The 18,058-nt window shown below is 47.2% G+C and overlaps 1 protein-coding gene across 11 annotated transcripts in view; it reads right to left on the bottom strand.

Annotated features, from left to right (window-relative positions):
• Positions 1 to 18,058, bottom strand: part of CLASP1 (cytoplasmic linker associated protein 1) — a 263,250-nt gene that overhangs the window by 93,277 nt on the left and 151,915 nt on the right. For 7 of the 11 annotated variants that reach the window (XM_036857240.1, XM_036857238.1, XM_036857232.1 and 4 more), the window contains exons 13-19: positions 17,699 to 17,834; positions 16,582 to 16,652; positions 12,478 to 12,537; positions 10,701 to 10,778; positions 9,040 to 9,207; positions 8,394 to 8,443; positions 7,631 to 7,801 (exon numbers count right to left, since the gene is read on the bottom strand). In XM_036857240.1, coding sequence (XP_036713135.1) covers positions 7,631 to 7,801; positions 8,394 to 8,443; positions 9,040 to 9,207; positions 10,701 to 10,778; positions 12,478 to 12,537; positions 16,582 to 16,652; positions 17,699 to 17,834 — 734 coding nt within the window. Of the gene's footprint in view, positions 1 to 5,460; positions 5,485 to 7,630; positions 7,802 to 8,393; positions 8,444 to 9,039; positions 9,208 to 10,700; positions 10,779 to 12,477; positions 12,538 to 16,581; positions 16,653 to 17,698; positions 17,835 to 18,058 lie in introns of all 11 variants that reach the window. The other 4 variants (XM_036857233.1, XM_036857234.1, XM_036857237.1 and 1 more) reach the window with 1 other exon arrangement.

The raw sequence follows: 18,058 nt of genomic DNA, 5'->3' as shown, positions 1-18,058 counted from the left end.
CAATTAGATAGGTTGAATTTCTTCACTACTTCCTGTGGGACGTAACACCCCATCCTGTTTTCTAACTCCGTCCTTTCTGCACATTAACTCTGGACGATGTTTTCTTACCTTGAATTCGTGAGTTCACTCTTCAGTTTCATCGGTTCTGCAGCTCAATTAACCCACCGAGTTTTAAATTTTAATAACTTATTATATTTTCATTTCTAGAAGACCCATTTGTTCTTTTTCAAAGCCTGCTTGGTCATTCTTTATAGTTCCTTACTCCCCTGCTTGTCTTTCCGAATTTTTCTTTTTATTTCTTTAAACATTAAGACAACAAAATGGTTTCTTTTCTTGGAACTTTATGGGAATTCTTTAAGACCTAGATTGAAGGTGAGTTCTTCCAATGAGGACCTATGTTTGCTTCTGCTAGCGTCCTGTGGATACAAGCAATCAAGCAATCCACAGCCACTTTAACATGATTTACCTGCTTGGGTTTCTCAGACCACCAAGGTAGCATGAATTCTGACCAGAAACCTGCACGAAGGCCCAATTTATGGCGGCAACTTCTCAGGGAAGATTACTTTCCCTGCTCCACCCAGTACTTAAGATTAAAATGGGAGGACTCCCTCTTGTCCTCTTCTCTTCAGTAGAGTCAACCTCTTGTTCACCAGTGAGGATGCAGTGACTTCCTGTCACTCCACGTCTTGAGCAAATGCCCCAGGTCTCCAGGATTCTGCCAAAAACCTCAGGATGCAAACCAGCTCTGGCCCTCACCTCCCAGGGTTTCTGCTTTTGCTTAAGTCTGCAGATGAGTGGCTTTACTGCTTTTATTCCAGATGGGTGATCTGTTCTCAATTGGGAGGATCACTCAGACTACTAAATTCTACATGCTGCTAAAATTACAAGTTTCTTGTTTCTTTTAAACATTTAAATATAGCAATTTCATATTACATAAAAGACCCTCACGTCCCGAAGGATTAATTATGTTTTTATTCTTTTTCTCTGCTGTTTCTCACTCATCATGGATGTAATTTTGGACTAGGAGCTCGTATTTGCCGTATTTTCATCTGTGGGGACCTTGAGAAACCAGATTTGACAGTGCCTTCCTCTGCAGAAGTTCAATGTTTGTTCCCGTGGAGGCTGTAAACGCAGACCACTTATTCATCAGTTTGGGGTTTCCCAGATACCACAGATAACAGAAACTGAAAGCACAACTTGTGTGACAAGGGAGTTTAGTTACAAATTAGGGGAGGCTGGTTTTCCTTTGCCTGGGACAAAGTCAAGAGAGAGATCATGTCAATTTGATATCTTCAAAGGTTTTTCTCCCCAGGCCCACCTTTTCATGGATATACAGCACTTTTACAATGCTGGCTGGCTTCGTGCCAACTCTTAACTCTCACCTAGGGACTTAACATGAGTAACCTCAGAGCACCCTTAAAGTCCGTTTTTGGGGGTTTAAAGGGCCTCTGTCGTATTGTACTCAGATGTATATTTCCTTTATTGGAAGAGGTCTGGTTTGTTTTAGTCATCCTATTAATTTGGCAATATTACTACAAGTGCCTGTATATGTCTTAAAGACATGATATAAAATACTCTGTGGTCTTTAGGAAAAAGAAAGCCTGCTCAATAAATGCAACAAACAGTAAAAATATACTTCAGTTCTACCCTATGACCTGTTAATGACATATTCATTCATACCGTGTTTTGACAGGGACAGAAAGAAGATGTGAAAAAAAGAAAAAAAGCCAGCGTAAGTAAAAGACATGGAAATGGGGTATTAGGGAATGCTACAGCAGAAAAAAAATTCTGGAGGGAGAGACAAGAGGCGCATCAACAAACACACACACCCAGAGAAAAGCAGACCCAGAGGACAACAGAGACCTGTAAGAGCAGTGCAGCCCTGGACTTCTGTGGAAGAAAGACAGAACATCCGTATCTCGTGGCCTGTTGATAATAGCCAGTCACACTGCCATTCTTCTAGAAAAGCCCTCAGGACGGGAAACTAAACCTGTGAACTGGTTTAACCTGGAAGCATGGTTTTCCCGCATCCAGTTTAGCCTAAGACAGTTATACATCATTCGACAGCCTCTCCCCACTCGGGTCTTTGTCTCCATTTTGAGGCGTGAGAATGAAAAGGTCTCCAGGTAAATCTCACTCTCCAGTTGGGACGTTTGGGTCCAGGAACCTGCTTTTACACCCACTGTCTGGGGCACAAAAAGCCCAACCTCTCTAGTCGCACGTGGCATTTTTGAAAGCAACAAAATTTGGAAAGTTGATCACCTGTAAATTTTGCTACCTACAAGTACCGCCCACCGCTCCATAACTTTACTCATATTTTTTAAAGATAAAAGTAAAAGAAGTTTAAAACTTCTATTTCTATATACATACATATTTTTTCATTGTGTAAAAAGGCCAACTACTTAAAATTCAGAGTTCTTCGACAGACATACAGCAATACCAAATGTTTTATTTCCCAGTAAAAGAGAACTAAATCTAAGTTCCTTTTCCAGAAGAGCAGACAAGGCTACACAGTTTTTATTGTGTAATCTTAATTAAAATCACCAGTAGTTAAGCATGGCCTTTGACTACACTTAGTAACATACGATTACCTATGCTCTGAACCCATCACTAAGTTGCTGGTACCAACAGGTCACTCTAGTATTTTAACTCTTCATTTAAAATTATTTATTTTGGGGGAAAAAACACGAATAATACATTTCCTAAACCCAGCAGCTAAATTTAAAAGAAGAAAAAAAAAAAAAAAAAAAAAAAAAAAGCCTGAGATGAGAAGATGCGAGTCATTCGTTTCCACACAACTGGAGTATCTGCAGCCGCCCCTGGTACCCGCAGAGACTGGTTCCAGGGCTGGCCGGGGATGCTCGAGTCCACAGACGCTCGAGTCCCACAGCTGCCCTGCACAGACTGTGCAGTTCTGTAAGTTTACTGAAAACAATCTGCCTATAGTGGGCCCACGCGCTTCAAACCCATGTTGTTCAAGGGTCAAGAGTAATCATAATAAACTCTCTCACGAGCACCATAACAGACACTATCAATGCTTTCTTCTTCCAAATCCCCCAAATCTCTGAACATAATAACACACTGACAGATAACCTGGAAATAAACTTTCGTCCAAAAGTTGAGCTTTGAGTTCTTCACAAAAAATATTTTTCTGATTAGTCATAAACATTAGAGTGGCTACTTGGTGTGTGAGATAGGTAACTCCCAAAGACTATTTATTTTTCTCAATTACGATAACAAGGGAGTTGCCAGGTTTCAAATGTATTGCCTGAATTTTGAATTTAGAGCATCCAACCACTGATTCAAAGTCATATCTTTGCCTCGTGATGCAAGTGCCTAGCGCTTGCCTCCGGAGCTAGACAGTAGAATATTCAACAGACTTTATTAACAAATCTTCAAAAGGCCCATAATGATCCCTAAAATTCAGACAGGAAACTCATGACAAGATGCTAAGTGATACTCGCTGCATGTGTAGCTTTTCTAAGCAGCCCTGCTAAGTTTCGGAGCTGAAACAAACAGAAATGACGGCCTAGAGGGGCTCCAGTTCACAGGCCTCCCGGGGCCTCTGTATTCTGTCTCGTCATCACACAAGGCTGGAGGCTCTGAGCGGCCAGTTCTGTGATGGCCTGGACGGCCCTGGGACGGAGGCCAAGGCGCACGGGGCTGCCCCGATAAGGTTCTCTTCTGGCTGATTCTGAACTCTACACGATTAAGGGCCCACAGATCACCCTCCACTTTCCCTCAAGAAGGAGAAGCAGAAAGAGACTTCTTCTCATCCTCAGCCTCTTGCACAACAACTAAGTAAGCAACCTTCTGACCTTGCTCTGGACAGGTAAAAGAAAACTCATAGAAAGAAGGAAAAAAAAAGTTCAAAATCCCCACTGCTGCATGGAATAACAGGCTGATTTTCATTGTTATATAGGTATACGAAATCAAGCAGGGCATTCTGCAAAAGATGTATAACTTCCCACATGACTTCTTCACTTTTCATCCGATATGAGACACAATACATTATTGTATTCCGCCCTCCACTCCCCATCCGTCTAGGCTGAGCAAATACTCAGGATGGTTTCTTGGGGAAGGAGAAATATAAAATGACTCATATCAACGAAAAAAAAAGAAGAAAGTCACACCCAGCCTCAGTCTCCTATCACAGATGACGCCCTCGTCGTGACATAGGCCTTCTGTCCATTTTTCATTTTGGAAGCTTTTCATTTCAAAAACTTATCCAACCCCAAGAACCACCAGCGGGGCTTGGTGAAAGTTCAGAGTGCCCTGCTCCTTCCAAACCTAACCAGCATTTTCGGGGCGCAGGGCCTAGGACTTTGCCCCTGCAGCAAGCACCCAGGCGATTTTTACGATGAGATGAGTTTGAAGAACGCTGGTCTTTTTTTTCTTTTTTTTTTACACAGAAAAGAACACTGATCTTGAGACTATGCTCGTCTTTTTTAAAAGTTCCGTTCCGATTTTTCCTTTGCGAGTCCCTCAGGAAGTAGTGCACATCTCGAGATAAAACCCAGTCTACTCTGCCGGCTGGCCTTTTAGAGTGGCTAAATAACACAGGAAAGTTACCTAGCAGTTCCTAATTGTTAAATCAACCTGAGGGTTCGTGGGTCTAAGCCATTCCCTTAAGCAGACGAGGTTAACTCTAAATTTCAATTATTTGAAACATCATGCTTACTATCTAGAGACTTTGCAAGGTCGATCTTGCCTACCATGTTCTAATCAAAGACCTGTACCAATGAGAATAGCTCCATCTAAAATTCAAAAGAATGAAACATCACAAAGAGCCTCTTGAGAATGAGACAAAAAGAAAACAAAGTGGAGGAGGGTTCGTGTATTTCTTCCACCAGCTATATCCCCATGTGTCACAGAGGACAAGGTTGCTGAGTGGATGAACCAAAGTATATGAATGAATGGGGTATGCGTCAGTGAGACAAACAGAAATGGTATCATACAATTCAGCAGTTTTAGGGGAGAGGAAAAAATTTTTTTAACGTCTAGAAATTACCTGCTGGAAAACCTTCACCAGCTTTGAACCTGAATTGACGATTGACACTTAAATTTATGTTTGAAAGAGGAAAGGCAAATCCTGAGAGGCCCACAAAAGCACAAAGTGAGGAGGAGGAAACGGAAGCTGAGGTGGTGCTTCCGGGGTGACAGAAGCTGGGACCCACGAGGTCACGCGACCCCCCTCCCAGCGTGGGCTCAGAGCGACGCCACGTACAGCATACTCAGGGCCCAAATTCACAAGCACAACGACCACACAAGAAAGGAGAGGAGAGCTCAGGTTGGGGGAAGGCAAAACCCAGTGGAAACAGGGTGAAGAAGAGTGGAGGGATGTGCGTGCAACGTGTCATGCAGGGACCCCGGGGAGGGCGGGGGCGCCAGGCAACACTCGTGGGGACAGAGGACCAGTGAGAGGGAGACACAGCTCGGCCACAGAGACAAACCGCTTACCCTCCGCTTTGGTGGCAGTGCCATCTTTAAGCAAATTAAAAAACAAGGGAAGGGACAACAGGGAACAGTTAGTCGCATCAAAAAAATTAAAAAGCAGAATGTTATTACTGGCTACTAAAGAAGCAAAAGTACAGTTTAAAATAAAATTAAAAGGGAAACAAGTTCAACAGCAAAGCAGAGTCGGAAGCGAGTTAAGTGCCCCTTCTACCGAAATCAGCTTAGGGGAATGTGCTTCTGCCTGCAGAGGACAAAACACGGAAGGGCAGCCCAGGGCCGCGCCTCAGCTGACAGCCTGACTGTGTTTCTGACGTGGCCCAGCCTCACCCTCTGAAGGGTCCCCTGTCTTCTGGAACAAAGCACCAGCACGGTAAGGGCGGGCGGGGAACTCAAGGACGCCCAAAGGACAGGGGCAGCCAGTGAGCAGCTCCGAGAAGCTGTGGCTGCAGAAGGCCTGTCCCAGCCACACGGCGAGCGGCGAGGCCGCGCGGCTCGGTACCTGAGCCAGGGCCTAGGGGCTCCGTGTCTCCCCTCATGCGTCTGGACTCTAGAAACCTAGAGAAGGATCATCAGCGTTAACGCTACCCTCCTCACAGACGTAACGTGTCAACCTCGGTAGTACCTGTAACTGCTCCTCCGAAGGATTGTGTTATATTTGGGGGGCTGATTTCTTTGGTTCTTGCTGATTTGGACATGAGGAAAGCAGAGGTCGAGCTCTCAGAAAATGCTGGGAGAATGGGGAATACTCCAGTCTTGTCATTCGAAGAGGTAACACGGGGCTGAAAATTTATCATCAGCGCTTCTGAAAGGTCAGTTCTGTGTCATCAGACCAGAAGACCCGAGTGCTCTGACTAGCACCAAGCAGAGTCCACAGGGTCCATATTAGAATAGCTCAACTATGCACCGAAAAACAAGGACTGCTGTCACTTTACTCAGGTTTTCAAGCAGTGAAACAAACACTAACTACAGATTCTCAAGGTGGATCAAACGGAACTGAAATGAACAGAAAGCCTTCCCACCTGACTTCTCTGTTGATAAGCACACACCAACACGGGATCCTAAACACACCTACGTGATCTTGTAAGAGTTAAATAAACAAGAGAAAAGGAGAGCCCTTATTGGGCATCTTCCCAGTCTCAATGAGGCATTTCTGTAGAGAAAACAAGACTGACTTAACAATGTCCCACAACATACACCTTACCTTTTAAACTAATAACGTTCCTATCACAACCGCAGTTTCCTTCGCCGTATAGGATAATGGTTGACAAAGGACTTTTATATAATGTCACTTGTCCCTACCCCGTGTCTGAATTAGGTGGCTATTATTACAACTCATTTATGGGTAGAGGAAACACGGCCTGGTCAAGGTCACCGAGTGACTCAAGGTCGGGCCTGGTAACCTCCTCTCGGTGTTCTCTTGCTCTGCTTCCGTGCTTTCAGAATATTAGCTGTAGGACTGACTTTGGAATTAGTTTGTAAACCACATAAGTAATAAGTCTCGATGTTTCATGAAATTTGAATTGTATCGTTTCCTTAAAATCCAAAATAAAATGGATCCAGCGAGGTCTCCAGACTTTGGCTTTGAACAACTCTGCTTTCACAAAAACAAACTCAAATAAACTATCAGCCTTACCCACAGTAGACATGCAGTGTCTGCTGAAAAACTGACCTAGCACTCTGTCAGATATTCTTTTGAAAATAATCTTTTTACTCTTTCGGGCTTTCATCGGAGTAGGTACCCGCTCATCCCAAGGTGACACAGGGAAGGACGACACCCTTCTGTACAACAGGGGTGCTGGTTGCTGAGTCCCTCCCGCTCCTCCGGAGCCCCCCCTTCAGGCTCTCCACCCAGGTCAGGAGGGGGGGAAACCCAGCTCTGGCCACACAGGAGGAGGCTGGGCAGCCGGGAAGGGGCACGCGGCGCTGAGGGATGCGTCCCCCGACCAGAGTGACGCCCCAGAAACGGGGACACCCACCAAAGGGGGGCTGTAAACCAGAGGCCAGCGCGGAGGTCAGAGCACAGGTCAGCGCACAGACGCACTTACTCTGAAAGGCCAGCCCTGCAACCGCCTCAACTCCAGTTCCTGGTAATTTGCTACATGGATGGATTTGAGCAGAGGTTAAGGGTCATCGCAAACGGCAGACTCGGGGGAAGGGTCACGGGGCTGGTTACCTAAGGAGGCGTACGAGCCCGGAGGCAAGGCCGCCGCGGAGCTGAAGGGCGCTGCACCGGGAGCCGAGGGGACCTTGGATTTGGCGCTGGCAGCTGCGTTCACGTCTATGTCGCTTCGAGAGCGCTGCAGGGACCCCGTGGTGGACACGGATTTGCTGCTGACTGTGGAAGCTGCAGGGGGAGGAGGGAACCTTAGCAACGACGGTAAGGGCCACGCGAGAATGTGAGACGTGCATCGCTGACGCATGCCCTACTTCTCCTGAGAACAGACGTCAAGCTCTGACAAAGGCTGGAGCACACAGCACCGGCCGACAGTGTCCCCTGCTCGCTGGACACAGCTCAGCCGATGCTGCAGGAAATGACAAGTGGCCGCAGCTCCGCACGCCCCCATCATCAGAGACCATAAACCCCACAGAAATGGACCTCGTTTCCGGTTCACGTGAGCAGCGAAGTAATGAAAACGTGATCGTGTCTGGCCGGGGTGGCAGGAAGGCGCACCCCCAGCTGGACGCTCCCCCTCTCGGGAACGTGCCCTCCTGTCCTCCCACAGCCGCCGGCTGCCCGCCGCTGGGAGCATCCTGAGCGGCCCCCGCTCCCCCGGCGAGTGCTCGGAGCACAGGGGCGCCCCCGCGGCAGCTCTGTGGGCGAGGACAGGTCTGCCGGCCCAGTGGGAGCGCAGGGCACGGCGGGCCCTCCGCAGACCCTTCCCGCCGCTGCTCAGCCGGCCCCAGGCTCAGGGCCTCCTCCGCGGCGCCCGCCTTACCTCTGGAGGTGGCACTGCCAGTAGGGCTTCTCTTGGCGGAGAGCGGCCGACTGGAAATAAAGGGACACGTCTGTCTATTATCAAAGGTGCACTGTATCTGCATTGATACAAGCACAATCTACAGCACGAGATGACGATAATAAAGGACTGCTTCAGGCTTCTCACAATTCTACAGGTACCTTGGACCACAATCTTATAAACCCCCGATTTCGGAAAAGTTCTAGCATTCTATTTTGGACTACCTTTCAAACACACAGAGGGAAGTCTTAAACAGCAACAGGGATCAGAGGTACCGAGAGAAGATGGTAGCACGTTCAGTCCCAGGGTCTGAAAGCCCTCCCTTTCCAAAGCTGTCTCCAAGTTAACGCTTCTGTTGTCTTAGAAGACACCCTGAACAATTCGCTTGTGTTACTCCAAAACTGTGTTCCAGGACTGCCACGTAAATTGAAGTACAAACTACCTGCCGCAGGGACCAGGGACCAGGGACCAGGGACCAGGCCACTCGTTTCTCACCTCCCCACAGCATCTTCCCCAGCACCAGCCTCCACCTGAATTAAGGGGGAATGGCAACGGCACGCAGACGGACCAAAGCACAGGGAGAGTCTGCGTGCTCGCGCAGCCCACGTTCCACAGCCGCAGCCCTTACTTGAGACTCTCCTGCGAGCTGGAGGACGAGCGGTCCGACTGGGGCAGCGACACCACGCTGTCCGAGCTCTTCAGGTGGCTCTGCAGAGCCCTCTGGTAGGAGGGCTCCAGGTTGTGGTACAGGTGCTCCGCCTCCCTGCTGAAGTGACTGTGGAAACCCCAGTAACACCTGGAAAACACGCGGCCTCCTGTCACGGCTATGCACCCGGGACGCTGTCAGGGAGGGGACCCCCCCCCCGCCCCCCGCCACCAGCCCCTGTGACCGGCGGCGGCCGTGGCCTGAGGAAAACTGAGAACCGCGGACGTCTGGTGGAGCGTCACCTCCCAGCTCCCGGCCTTGGTGACTCCGGCCCAGCTGGCTGACTCTCAGTCGCGTTAATGAAATGAATAAAATGGAAATTAAAGAGCCCGACTTGCCAGACTGGGAGACTCAGGGAAGATGGAGTCAAACCAACAAGAACTACACCCAGAACGCGAGGGGGACCCGGTCATGGACACTTTTATAAATGCAATGTGACGCTCCCTGGTTCCAAGTACTTAAAACGGCTTTAGGTAACGAGAACAAAAGAAAACCAGGACGAGGCTCACAGCTACTTGAAACCTGTACTGTGTTACGATCAAAGGACAAGAAAAAACTGGGGTGGAGGCACCAAATATAAGACGAGGGTGAAGAACGGCGTACGCAGACCGTTAACAAATCCGCTCCTAGTAGTTTTTACTTTTTAGCCACCGCTCGTCATGCCCCTTCTTTTGGTAGGAACTTCCCAGCACGAGGTTGCGGTGAGCACTGCAGGGTCAAGAGTGAGTCCTCCACACGCTCCGAAACCAGGGAACCACGGCTTAACTGAGAGAGCAGTCAGAGCAGGAAGTACAGGGGCCAGGGTGTGCTCGTGCAGCTGAGCAAGTCCGCAGTGTGCCAGGATGTAAGGACTGGCTGTGACCCGGGTCAATTAGAAGAGCCGGTCAACTACAGAAGCGCAGAAAAACAGCCACGGGCCAAAACGGGAAGCTTTTTTTCTCTCTGAGCTGCCCGAGAGGGAGGACATCTTGGCGTCAAGCTTCTGCTACTTACGGTCACGATGGCACCTTCACCCGCAGGATGGCGCTGGACGTGGGGACCCAGCCTCACGACCGCGGCATAACCAGTCCCGACGGCCAGACGGCCCCAAACGCGAGCGGGGACAGAGAGCTGTGGTCTGCAATCAGCCCCCCTCCCTCCTGGAGGGGCTCACTGCCCCGGCACGCCACCCCCGATGCCTGCAGAGCTGTGATCCCAGGGAGAGAGTCCCCGTGAGCGGGATTCTTCACGGCAAGTCAACAAGCCACTGGGACCCACAGAGCTTAGTGAGTGAGAGAAAACACGGGGCACGCAGACAGGTGCTTTGCCGGCTCATGCAGCAATTTCTCATAAATTTAATAATGAGCTTTCTGTGTCTACTTCAGTCTACTTTATGTTCAAACAGTACCAGTCTTTCAGGCCTGGACACTCAACTCAACAACCCTCGAAAAAGAAAACTAGAGAGGTATTTTGAAATGGCCTTTTGGGTCACGATTAACAAAACATGTCCATGTGACTTAATGAGCTTTTGTAAGGCCATCTGGACAGTGCACCTGAAATATAAAAGTAGTGAATCGGGAAAGTGGTGTTCAGCCAACACTTACTTTCTGGCTTCTATCCGTGCTTCCGAATCAGCATCGTGTATTCCCTTCTTTATTGTTTCCGCTAATACTGATATGTGTCTGGATATTTAGAGGACAAAGCAGGAACAATCATTAATATATGGCCTTATGCGGATACCAACACAGGTGTTGAGAAATAACTCCCAAACGGCAACGTGGAAGGTACAGGCCCTTTGTGCCCAGAGAGTCAACAAACATGCAGCCTAGAAAATCAGCACACTCCGCAGATCTGCTAACTCATTCCTGATTCTGTCCCAGTACCTATTCCCACCCCTTCCCCACCTAAGCACCTGATAACCCTACTCTCCTGGGACTTTTTTTTTTTTTTAAAGTAACGGCTGATGTATTTCGGGCCATGCTTACTTAGTTCAATCTTTTATGAACTCAAACAACGAAACCCTTCCTTCTCCATGGTCAGAACAAGTCTCCATGGAAATTATAATGAGCTAGTCATAATCCTAATACTGCAGAGACTCTCTGCGTCAGGTTTCTGTAATTAAAGAATGTTTTTTCAAGTTCCACTACGTAACACGAACAATTTTATGAAATTATGTCTCTGTTTTATACACAGGTGTTCTCTTAGTTACGTTCTACCCTAGCTGAGAAGAAATCGTTACACTGTCTCGTTGAATATGGACTGGTTTTAAGAAAAGGGCAATGACTGGAGTGAAGAGTTTCACAGGACAGAGGCGAGGCGCCAGTCTTACCAGCGCCCCACCTCAGTCCTCAGTCCTTCACTCATCCAGCAGGCATTTGGTGAGAACCTGCCAAGCGGCAAGGCTGAGCGGAAGTGAATAAACACACGAGGCCACATCTGAGTCAATCACGTTTTCCTGCCCTGCTCACCTGGCCCTGGTGTTCAATCCCTCATTCCACCTTCCCACTCTAAATTCCAAAACTATCACCAAATAAAGAGGATATGATACCCAAGAGATTAAAGAAGAAGAAAATATTTTTTAAATGTGTGACCATCCTCTCGATCCAAAGTATTTTCAGATGAACTTTCACCTCTGGGAGGCCCGGCTTTTTGCGTCTCTGAGCACTGCAGGACTGAACTGGACTCCAGGCGTGCTCATGTGTTAAACTCCCACTACTCGTAACCTGTTTAGTATGTTGTAAAGTTCTTCACAAACTACACAACACACCATGAAAAACCGGGTGGCACAGTATCATCATCTATCAACTCCAAATATTAACTCAGAAAGAATAACAGGCACCTAAAATTGACAGGAACTAAAAATGGCAAAGAATGAACCTCAAAATAGAGACAAGCTTCTGTAAGAATTTTGCATCATGAAGATGTGAAACTTAGCACACACCAGCCTGAATAAAGAGAAAACTGCTGACTTTCTGATACAGAGGGATCAAAAAGAAAACTTTCAAATGAGTGAAATTCCTTTAAGGATTTTCAAAGTTACCCCTCGCCTACTAAGAGCAGCTTTAAACCTTTTTTAACTCGTTGGGACTGACAGGATGCCAGGCAGCAGATCAGAGCCGCTGCAGAGGGAGTCCTGGCCGTGCAGTGTCCCGGGGCACCCCGGGTCACACCTCAAGGCTAACGTGACAGTCAATGGAGCTCACTAAGAGCCTCTGCCCGTGGTAGGTGCCTCACATCAGCATCAGGAGAAATAACACCAGTAGTCACGCAAATGAACGCTTGGATTCCTTCCCTTCTTATAAAAAGTGGGTCGGACCACTCGCTGAGATATTAAATCTCAAGATTCAACTCAGAGGGAAAACCAGCAAATCAGATGCTCACCGTTCCAGTGAATGTGTCTGCCATTCTTGTAAAAGTAAATCTAAAAATTCAAAACAGCGCCTGAAAATTGTGAAGAGAAAAATATGTAACTTAGTCATTTGTATGTTAATGAAAATAAAAGCTTTTTTCTTAAGTGACCCAACACTACTTTTTATAATTGATAAATTTCTTCTATTTTTTTTTTTTAAAGATTTTTTTTTTTTTGATGTGGACCATTTTTAAAGCCTTTATTGAATTTGTTACAGTGTTGCTTCTGTTTTATAGGGGTTTTTTTGGTCACGAGGCATGTGGGATCTTAGCTCCCGGACCAGGGATCAAACCTGTACCCCCTGCATTGGAAGTGCAGAGTCTTAACCACTGGACCAGCAAGGAAGTCCCATCTTCTATTTTTTTTAATGATTCAAAAAATGGAACATAAAGATGGAATCAGAATTGACTGAAAACCAAAGCAGATCAAAATAATTAAGCACCTATGGTGGTCCAGAAGAAAAATCACAAAGTTATAGGGACAGGATACAGGCGAGTTCCCTTCAAATCAGAAACTTGGGCTTCATGGCAATGTTACTGAAAGGGTGTATCACTGTTGTTTGTTTTTATTCTACCTCAAATGGTACATTAATACAGGAGCTACAGGTGCACAAAAGATCCGAGTACATTACAGAATCAGGGAATTAGTCTTTGCATTAATTCCAAAGAATGCCTTGTACAAAAAAAGTAAAACATACCCTGGAAAACAAAGTGTTTACCCAATTTTCCTGCCAAGTATTTAAAACAGATTTTTCTCTAGCTACTTGGCCATTTTCCTCTCTGCAGCCTTTCAACATCCTTTCTTTTCACTTCTGTGATCTTTCTTGGTCTGATCTGTACACAAAAACAATGCTGGTCTCATTTCCTTTGGATTATATCACCACTTCGGGTCCTACCTCCTCATCATTTCCTTTTTCTAAATTCCAGGATAACTATCTTTGTAGGAATAAATATTATTAGACTTAAGGAAATAAATCAGAAGGCAATCTTTCTCTAACGATCACTTTCTTTCCCATGGTCTTCCCAATTCAAAACCTCATAATCCACACAATTAATCACTCAGTAAATCTTGAATAAACCCTTCCCCTATGCTAGATGCTAGACATACAATGGTAAACGAGACACAATCCAGCGAGCAAGACAGACAAGGAACAGTTACCACGTGATGTGCCGGGAGCACAGGGGCTTCAGGAGGGCCCAGGGGAGCTGCGCAGCTCAGTCCCAGGGCTGCTGCTAATAGTGGGGGCCGGGGGAGCGGTCGGTGAAACAAACCTTCTCCAAGGAGAGACACTGACCTCTGCCCACACCCTTTCTCACCACCGCTGTCCCCCCGCCCCGGCCCCAGCCCAGGCCACGGTCACTCTACCTCTGCCCTTTGTCCATGTCATTTCCTGGTGTGGACTTTCCTTGTCTCTTTAGGTTGTGTATGCATATGTCTATGTTTACTTATTTCTTAGTGAATCCAGCCATCTTTAGTGCTAATTCTTGTCTTCAATGTGTTTCAGAACAATCTATTTCATCGAAAATATCCCAGGTAAATTAGGTTTTGTTTTCAACTTTTTAGAAGGCTAAAATCATATACAGAAGTACATCGATGCTGGCATTATTTAAACACTGCATTACTTAAGCACATCTGGTTAGAACTTGTGTCTTTTCTTCACCGAGTCCTACTCCTCATTCAAAGGGCAGCTCAGTTTTTTTTTAACTTGTTTATGAGGCTTCTAGGGAATATATCAGCTAGTTTTAATCACTGCCCTCTGAATGCCTAAATCCACAATACGTACGTTGCAACTCACTCTTACACTGCTTTGCATTATTGTTTTTAATCTCCCCAACTAAATTATAAACTTCTTAAAGGCAGGGAGATTGGGCAATCCATTTCTTACAAGTTCCATGAAGTGAAGCTAGCGACAGGTTGAATACAGGACAGAAAGCGCACTGCCTTGGTTACACTGCCCCCTCTGGCTCTCTTTTCCTTCCTGAAGGCAGAGGGACTGGGCCCAGATGGTCCCTAGTACTCCTTTCAGCAGTAAGACACGTGGCTCTGACTAAACACAGGAACGCCAGTCTGGGTGTACGGCTCGGAAACCAGTGAAGGAGGTGGCATGTCTGCTGTCACAGTGACTGCACGTCGCTACTCAAATTCAGCACCACAGGCTAGAACTGTTCAATGCTAGGGACCGAAGTGTTACCGCCTGAGATTCCTATGTTGACGCCCTAACCCCCAGCATGACGGTATTTGGGGATGGGGCCCTGGGGGAGCAGTGAGGTTCACGGGGGGTCCTGAGAGCGATGCTCGCATGATGGGATTAGCGGCCCTCTAAGAAGAAACACTAGAGGGCACTCCCCTGCCCCCACCGCCGTGAAGACACAGCAAGAGAGCGGCACCTGCAAGCCGCTTCCATTAGAACCCAACCCTGTCGGACCCTCATCTCAGAATTCCAGCCTCCAGAGCGGTGAGAAAATACCCGCCTGTCGTTCAAGCCGCCCTGCGCACGGTATTTCTGTTACAGCAGCCCAAGTCGACTGATACGCTAAACATCCCGTAACGTTCCCCAGAGACGTGTCGCTTCACCAGAGGAACTGCCTTGCTCAAAGCAAACACGCTTTCCAAACTGCTCCTGGAAACCCAAATCAACAGTGACAATGTAACTGCAGCAGCAAAGTCTCAGGATGGCTGCCATTCACTGAGTTTCCACCGAGCGTCAAGCCCCTTCTACCGAAGTGACCGAGAGCCCGCAGAACAACTCCCTCCCCAGCGCGTGGGAAGTCCGCCACCAGCCCGCACCTCCATGGCCAGGCGCTGGCCTTGGAGGGTTGGGGGGTGCCTGGAGCTGCTCCGCCCCCGAGGGCGGCTGGGCTGTGGGTTGGCGACACTCCACTGAGCCACGCTGCTGGAACAGCCAGCCTTTTCGGTGGAAGGAGGACGCGTCTTTCTCCCTGGCTTTACGTAGCTGGCTCATTCCCCTCTTTTCTCCCTTGCCTTCCATGTGGCTGGGAACACGACGGCGATGGGGGCCGCCCCACGCTTGGAAAGATCCCCCCACCTGTGAAACCCTGGCGGGTCCAACGTGACAGCCCAGGAAAGGAGAGGAACAGCGGGCGGCCAGGGGCATCTGGGCTCGACGCCTTGGAGTGAAGGGCCCTCTCCCGGGCTGGATCAAGACGCGGAACCACAGGAACCGGGCCGAAAGACTGCTTGCTCTCCAGGCCTGCATTCATTTACCCCGCAAAGCTCCTGACCTGGTCTACTGAAGGCTTAAGTCCATGAATCCTCTGAAAACCTACACAAAACTTCTGTGTATCTACACTTTCCTGGGAAGAGGGTCCACAGATTTTAGGACTCGAAAGCCTCTGAGTCACCAGTCCAGACCCACAGATCCCAGCTGGAAGCACAGAGCCCTGACCCCACACGTGGGCTGGGGCAGCTCAGCAGGACCCAAGACAAAGCCCCCGCGGGCCACCCAGGCTGTACCTTCAGGGTCTACCTCCCCTCAACATAAGAAGCTCAGGAGGTAACACTTCGGTCCCTAGCATTTAACCCTTCTAGCCTGTGGTGATAAATCTGAGTAGCAACGTGCAGTCACTGTGACAGCAGCACAAGCCTGACTGGTGAGGATTCAGAGTGCCAGGAATCACACCAGAAGCTGCAAACAACACACACCTCCTGCTATCTACGTTAATATAAATAACGGCCGCTGAGCTTCACAATGTTTCTTCCAGGCGGGCAGCCACGGCCTTCACTCAGGGAATGGGGCAGAGCGATGACAGAGGCAGAGTGACCATCTCAGGAGGAAAATGCGCAGGGGGTACACTCCCCCTCCCCCCCGCCCCTCCCACATAACCCACACACAACTCGCTCTCACACTACCCACACAGACAGAAGTAACAGGCCTTCCAAATTAGCTTTCCAGACAACTGAGATCATGAGCCTTCAGTCCAAAGGCATCTATCACAGCAATCGTAAATCATATTAACCATTTCAAACATAAACTTTTTTGCATGGAGGTAAATTTGAAATTTGTTTCGGTTTTTAAACAATTCAAAACTAATGAGAAAAATTCTTTAAAAATTTACCTTCTAACGGCGACAGACTTGGAGGTACAGTTGCTTGTTATGATGGGTATTAGCCTAGGGATGTGTGTGTGCTGCGGAAGAGAACAAAAATCAGAGGCGAACACTTGAAAATGCAAAGCTAAGACAACCACTTCCTTACTAACCTACCTAAAGCACCCGCATATTCAGATTAGAATTTCACTGAGTTTAAAAAGGAGAAAGACTTCTATTGGATATTGCCAAAGGGCATGACAGAATTTACAGAGCCAAAACAGGCAACATGATGACAAGTAAGTAAGTCTAAAATCAAAACAAATCACTGGTATGAAGTCTAAATTACCTGAGCAGTAGAGATCTGAATGAGTAAAAAGCAGTCAGCAGGCCAATATAGTTTAATATTATTTCAACAGAAATGTCTGATAACGGCTTTTGGTTTAATACCTGAAGTAGGCAGTGCAAACAGTAAGAACTACAAATAATATGAAGTAAGCAACCCACAGTAATCACGAATATTCTGGATAGATTTCAGTTAACATCAAGACCCAGTTTCAAGGGTTGCCTCTGGGGAAAAGGGACTTGACAGTGGGGAGAAGGTGATGCAAAGAACTTATTAAGCCTTTGTGAACTATTAGGTTTTACTGAAAACCTGCACGTAAATTACTTGGCTAATTACTTGGATTTAAGTAAATGAGTGTTTTGAAAACTTAACTGAAGATAACATTTTGTTTCTGGGCTTAGGTACAATTATTTAAATAAAATGTCTGGCGAATAACAAAACCACAAGCACAAATACCTAAAATGGAAGGGCTGGGGATTAAGGAGGGAAGAACAGAAGCGATACCTGGACACATAAAGAACAGGATATAAACTCAGAAGCAGACACCCGTGTTCAAACGTTTAAAACCGATGACGGTGGAAGAGCAACACCTCAGTAACTATGCATCACACCCAGAGTTCACACTAGGGAACGTAAAAGGCTCACGTGCGATAGTTACGTGGGGTAAAAAGGCCAGTGTTGTACGTACGGTATTATTCCACATACATACTCACTCAAATGAAAAATGTCTCTGATAACTGCTTATCAACCAGCAACATTTACCACTTGCTTACTCTATGTACGGCCCCAAAATATACTCACCCGAATGATTAACCTAACAGCTACAACACCAGAGGTGGCCATAATTTTGGCACTGTTCGGAATTAAATTAAAGATCGTTGGCATAATGGCTTCAGCTCCATGGTCAAACTTGTTCCCCAGCACTGATGACAGATGCCTATAACCAGAAATGAACACTGAACTGAAGTCATCGTTCTTGCCAACAGTGTAGCACATAACCCTCTTAACATTTTAGAGCCTTCATGTAAAGTTATCTAAGGATAAAGGACAAAGGTCTAAGTAAAATACTCTACAAATACTTCCAATGTGCATACAGAGGACTTCGCAAATAGCCATTAGCCCAAGAGTCTGCTCTTTTTTTTAAATAAATAAATCACTTCC

This window comes from Balaenoptera musculus, chromosome 7 (assembly GCF_009873245.2).
Source record: "Balaenoptera musculus isolate JJ_BM4_2016_0621 chromosome 7, mBalMus1.pri.v3, whole genome shotgun sequence".
In the NCBI taxonomy this organism is placed as follows: Eukaryota; Metazoa; Chordata; class Mammalia; order Artiodactyla; family Balaenopteridae; genus Balaenoptera; species Balaenoptera musculus.
The sequence above is the reverse complement of the archived record's forward strand: the minus strand, read 5'-3'. Positions and strand labels throughout refer to the sequence as shown.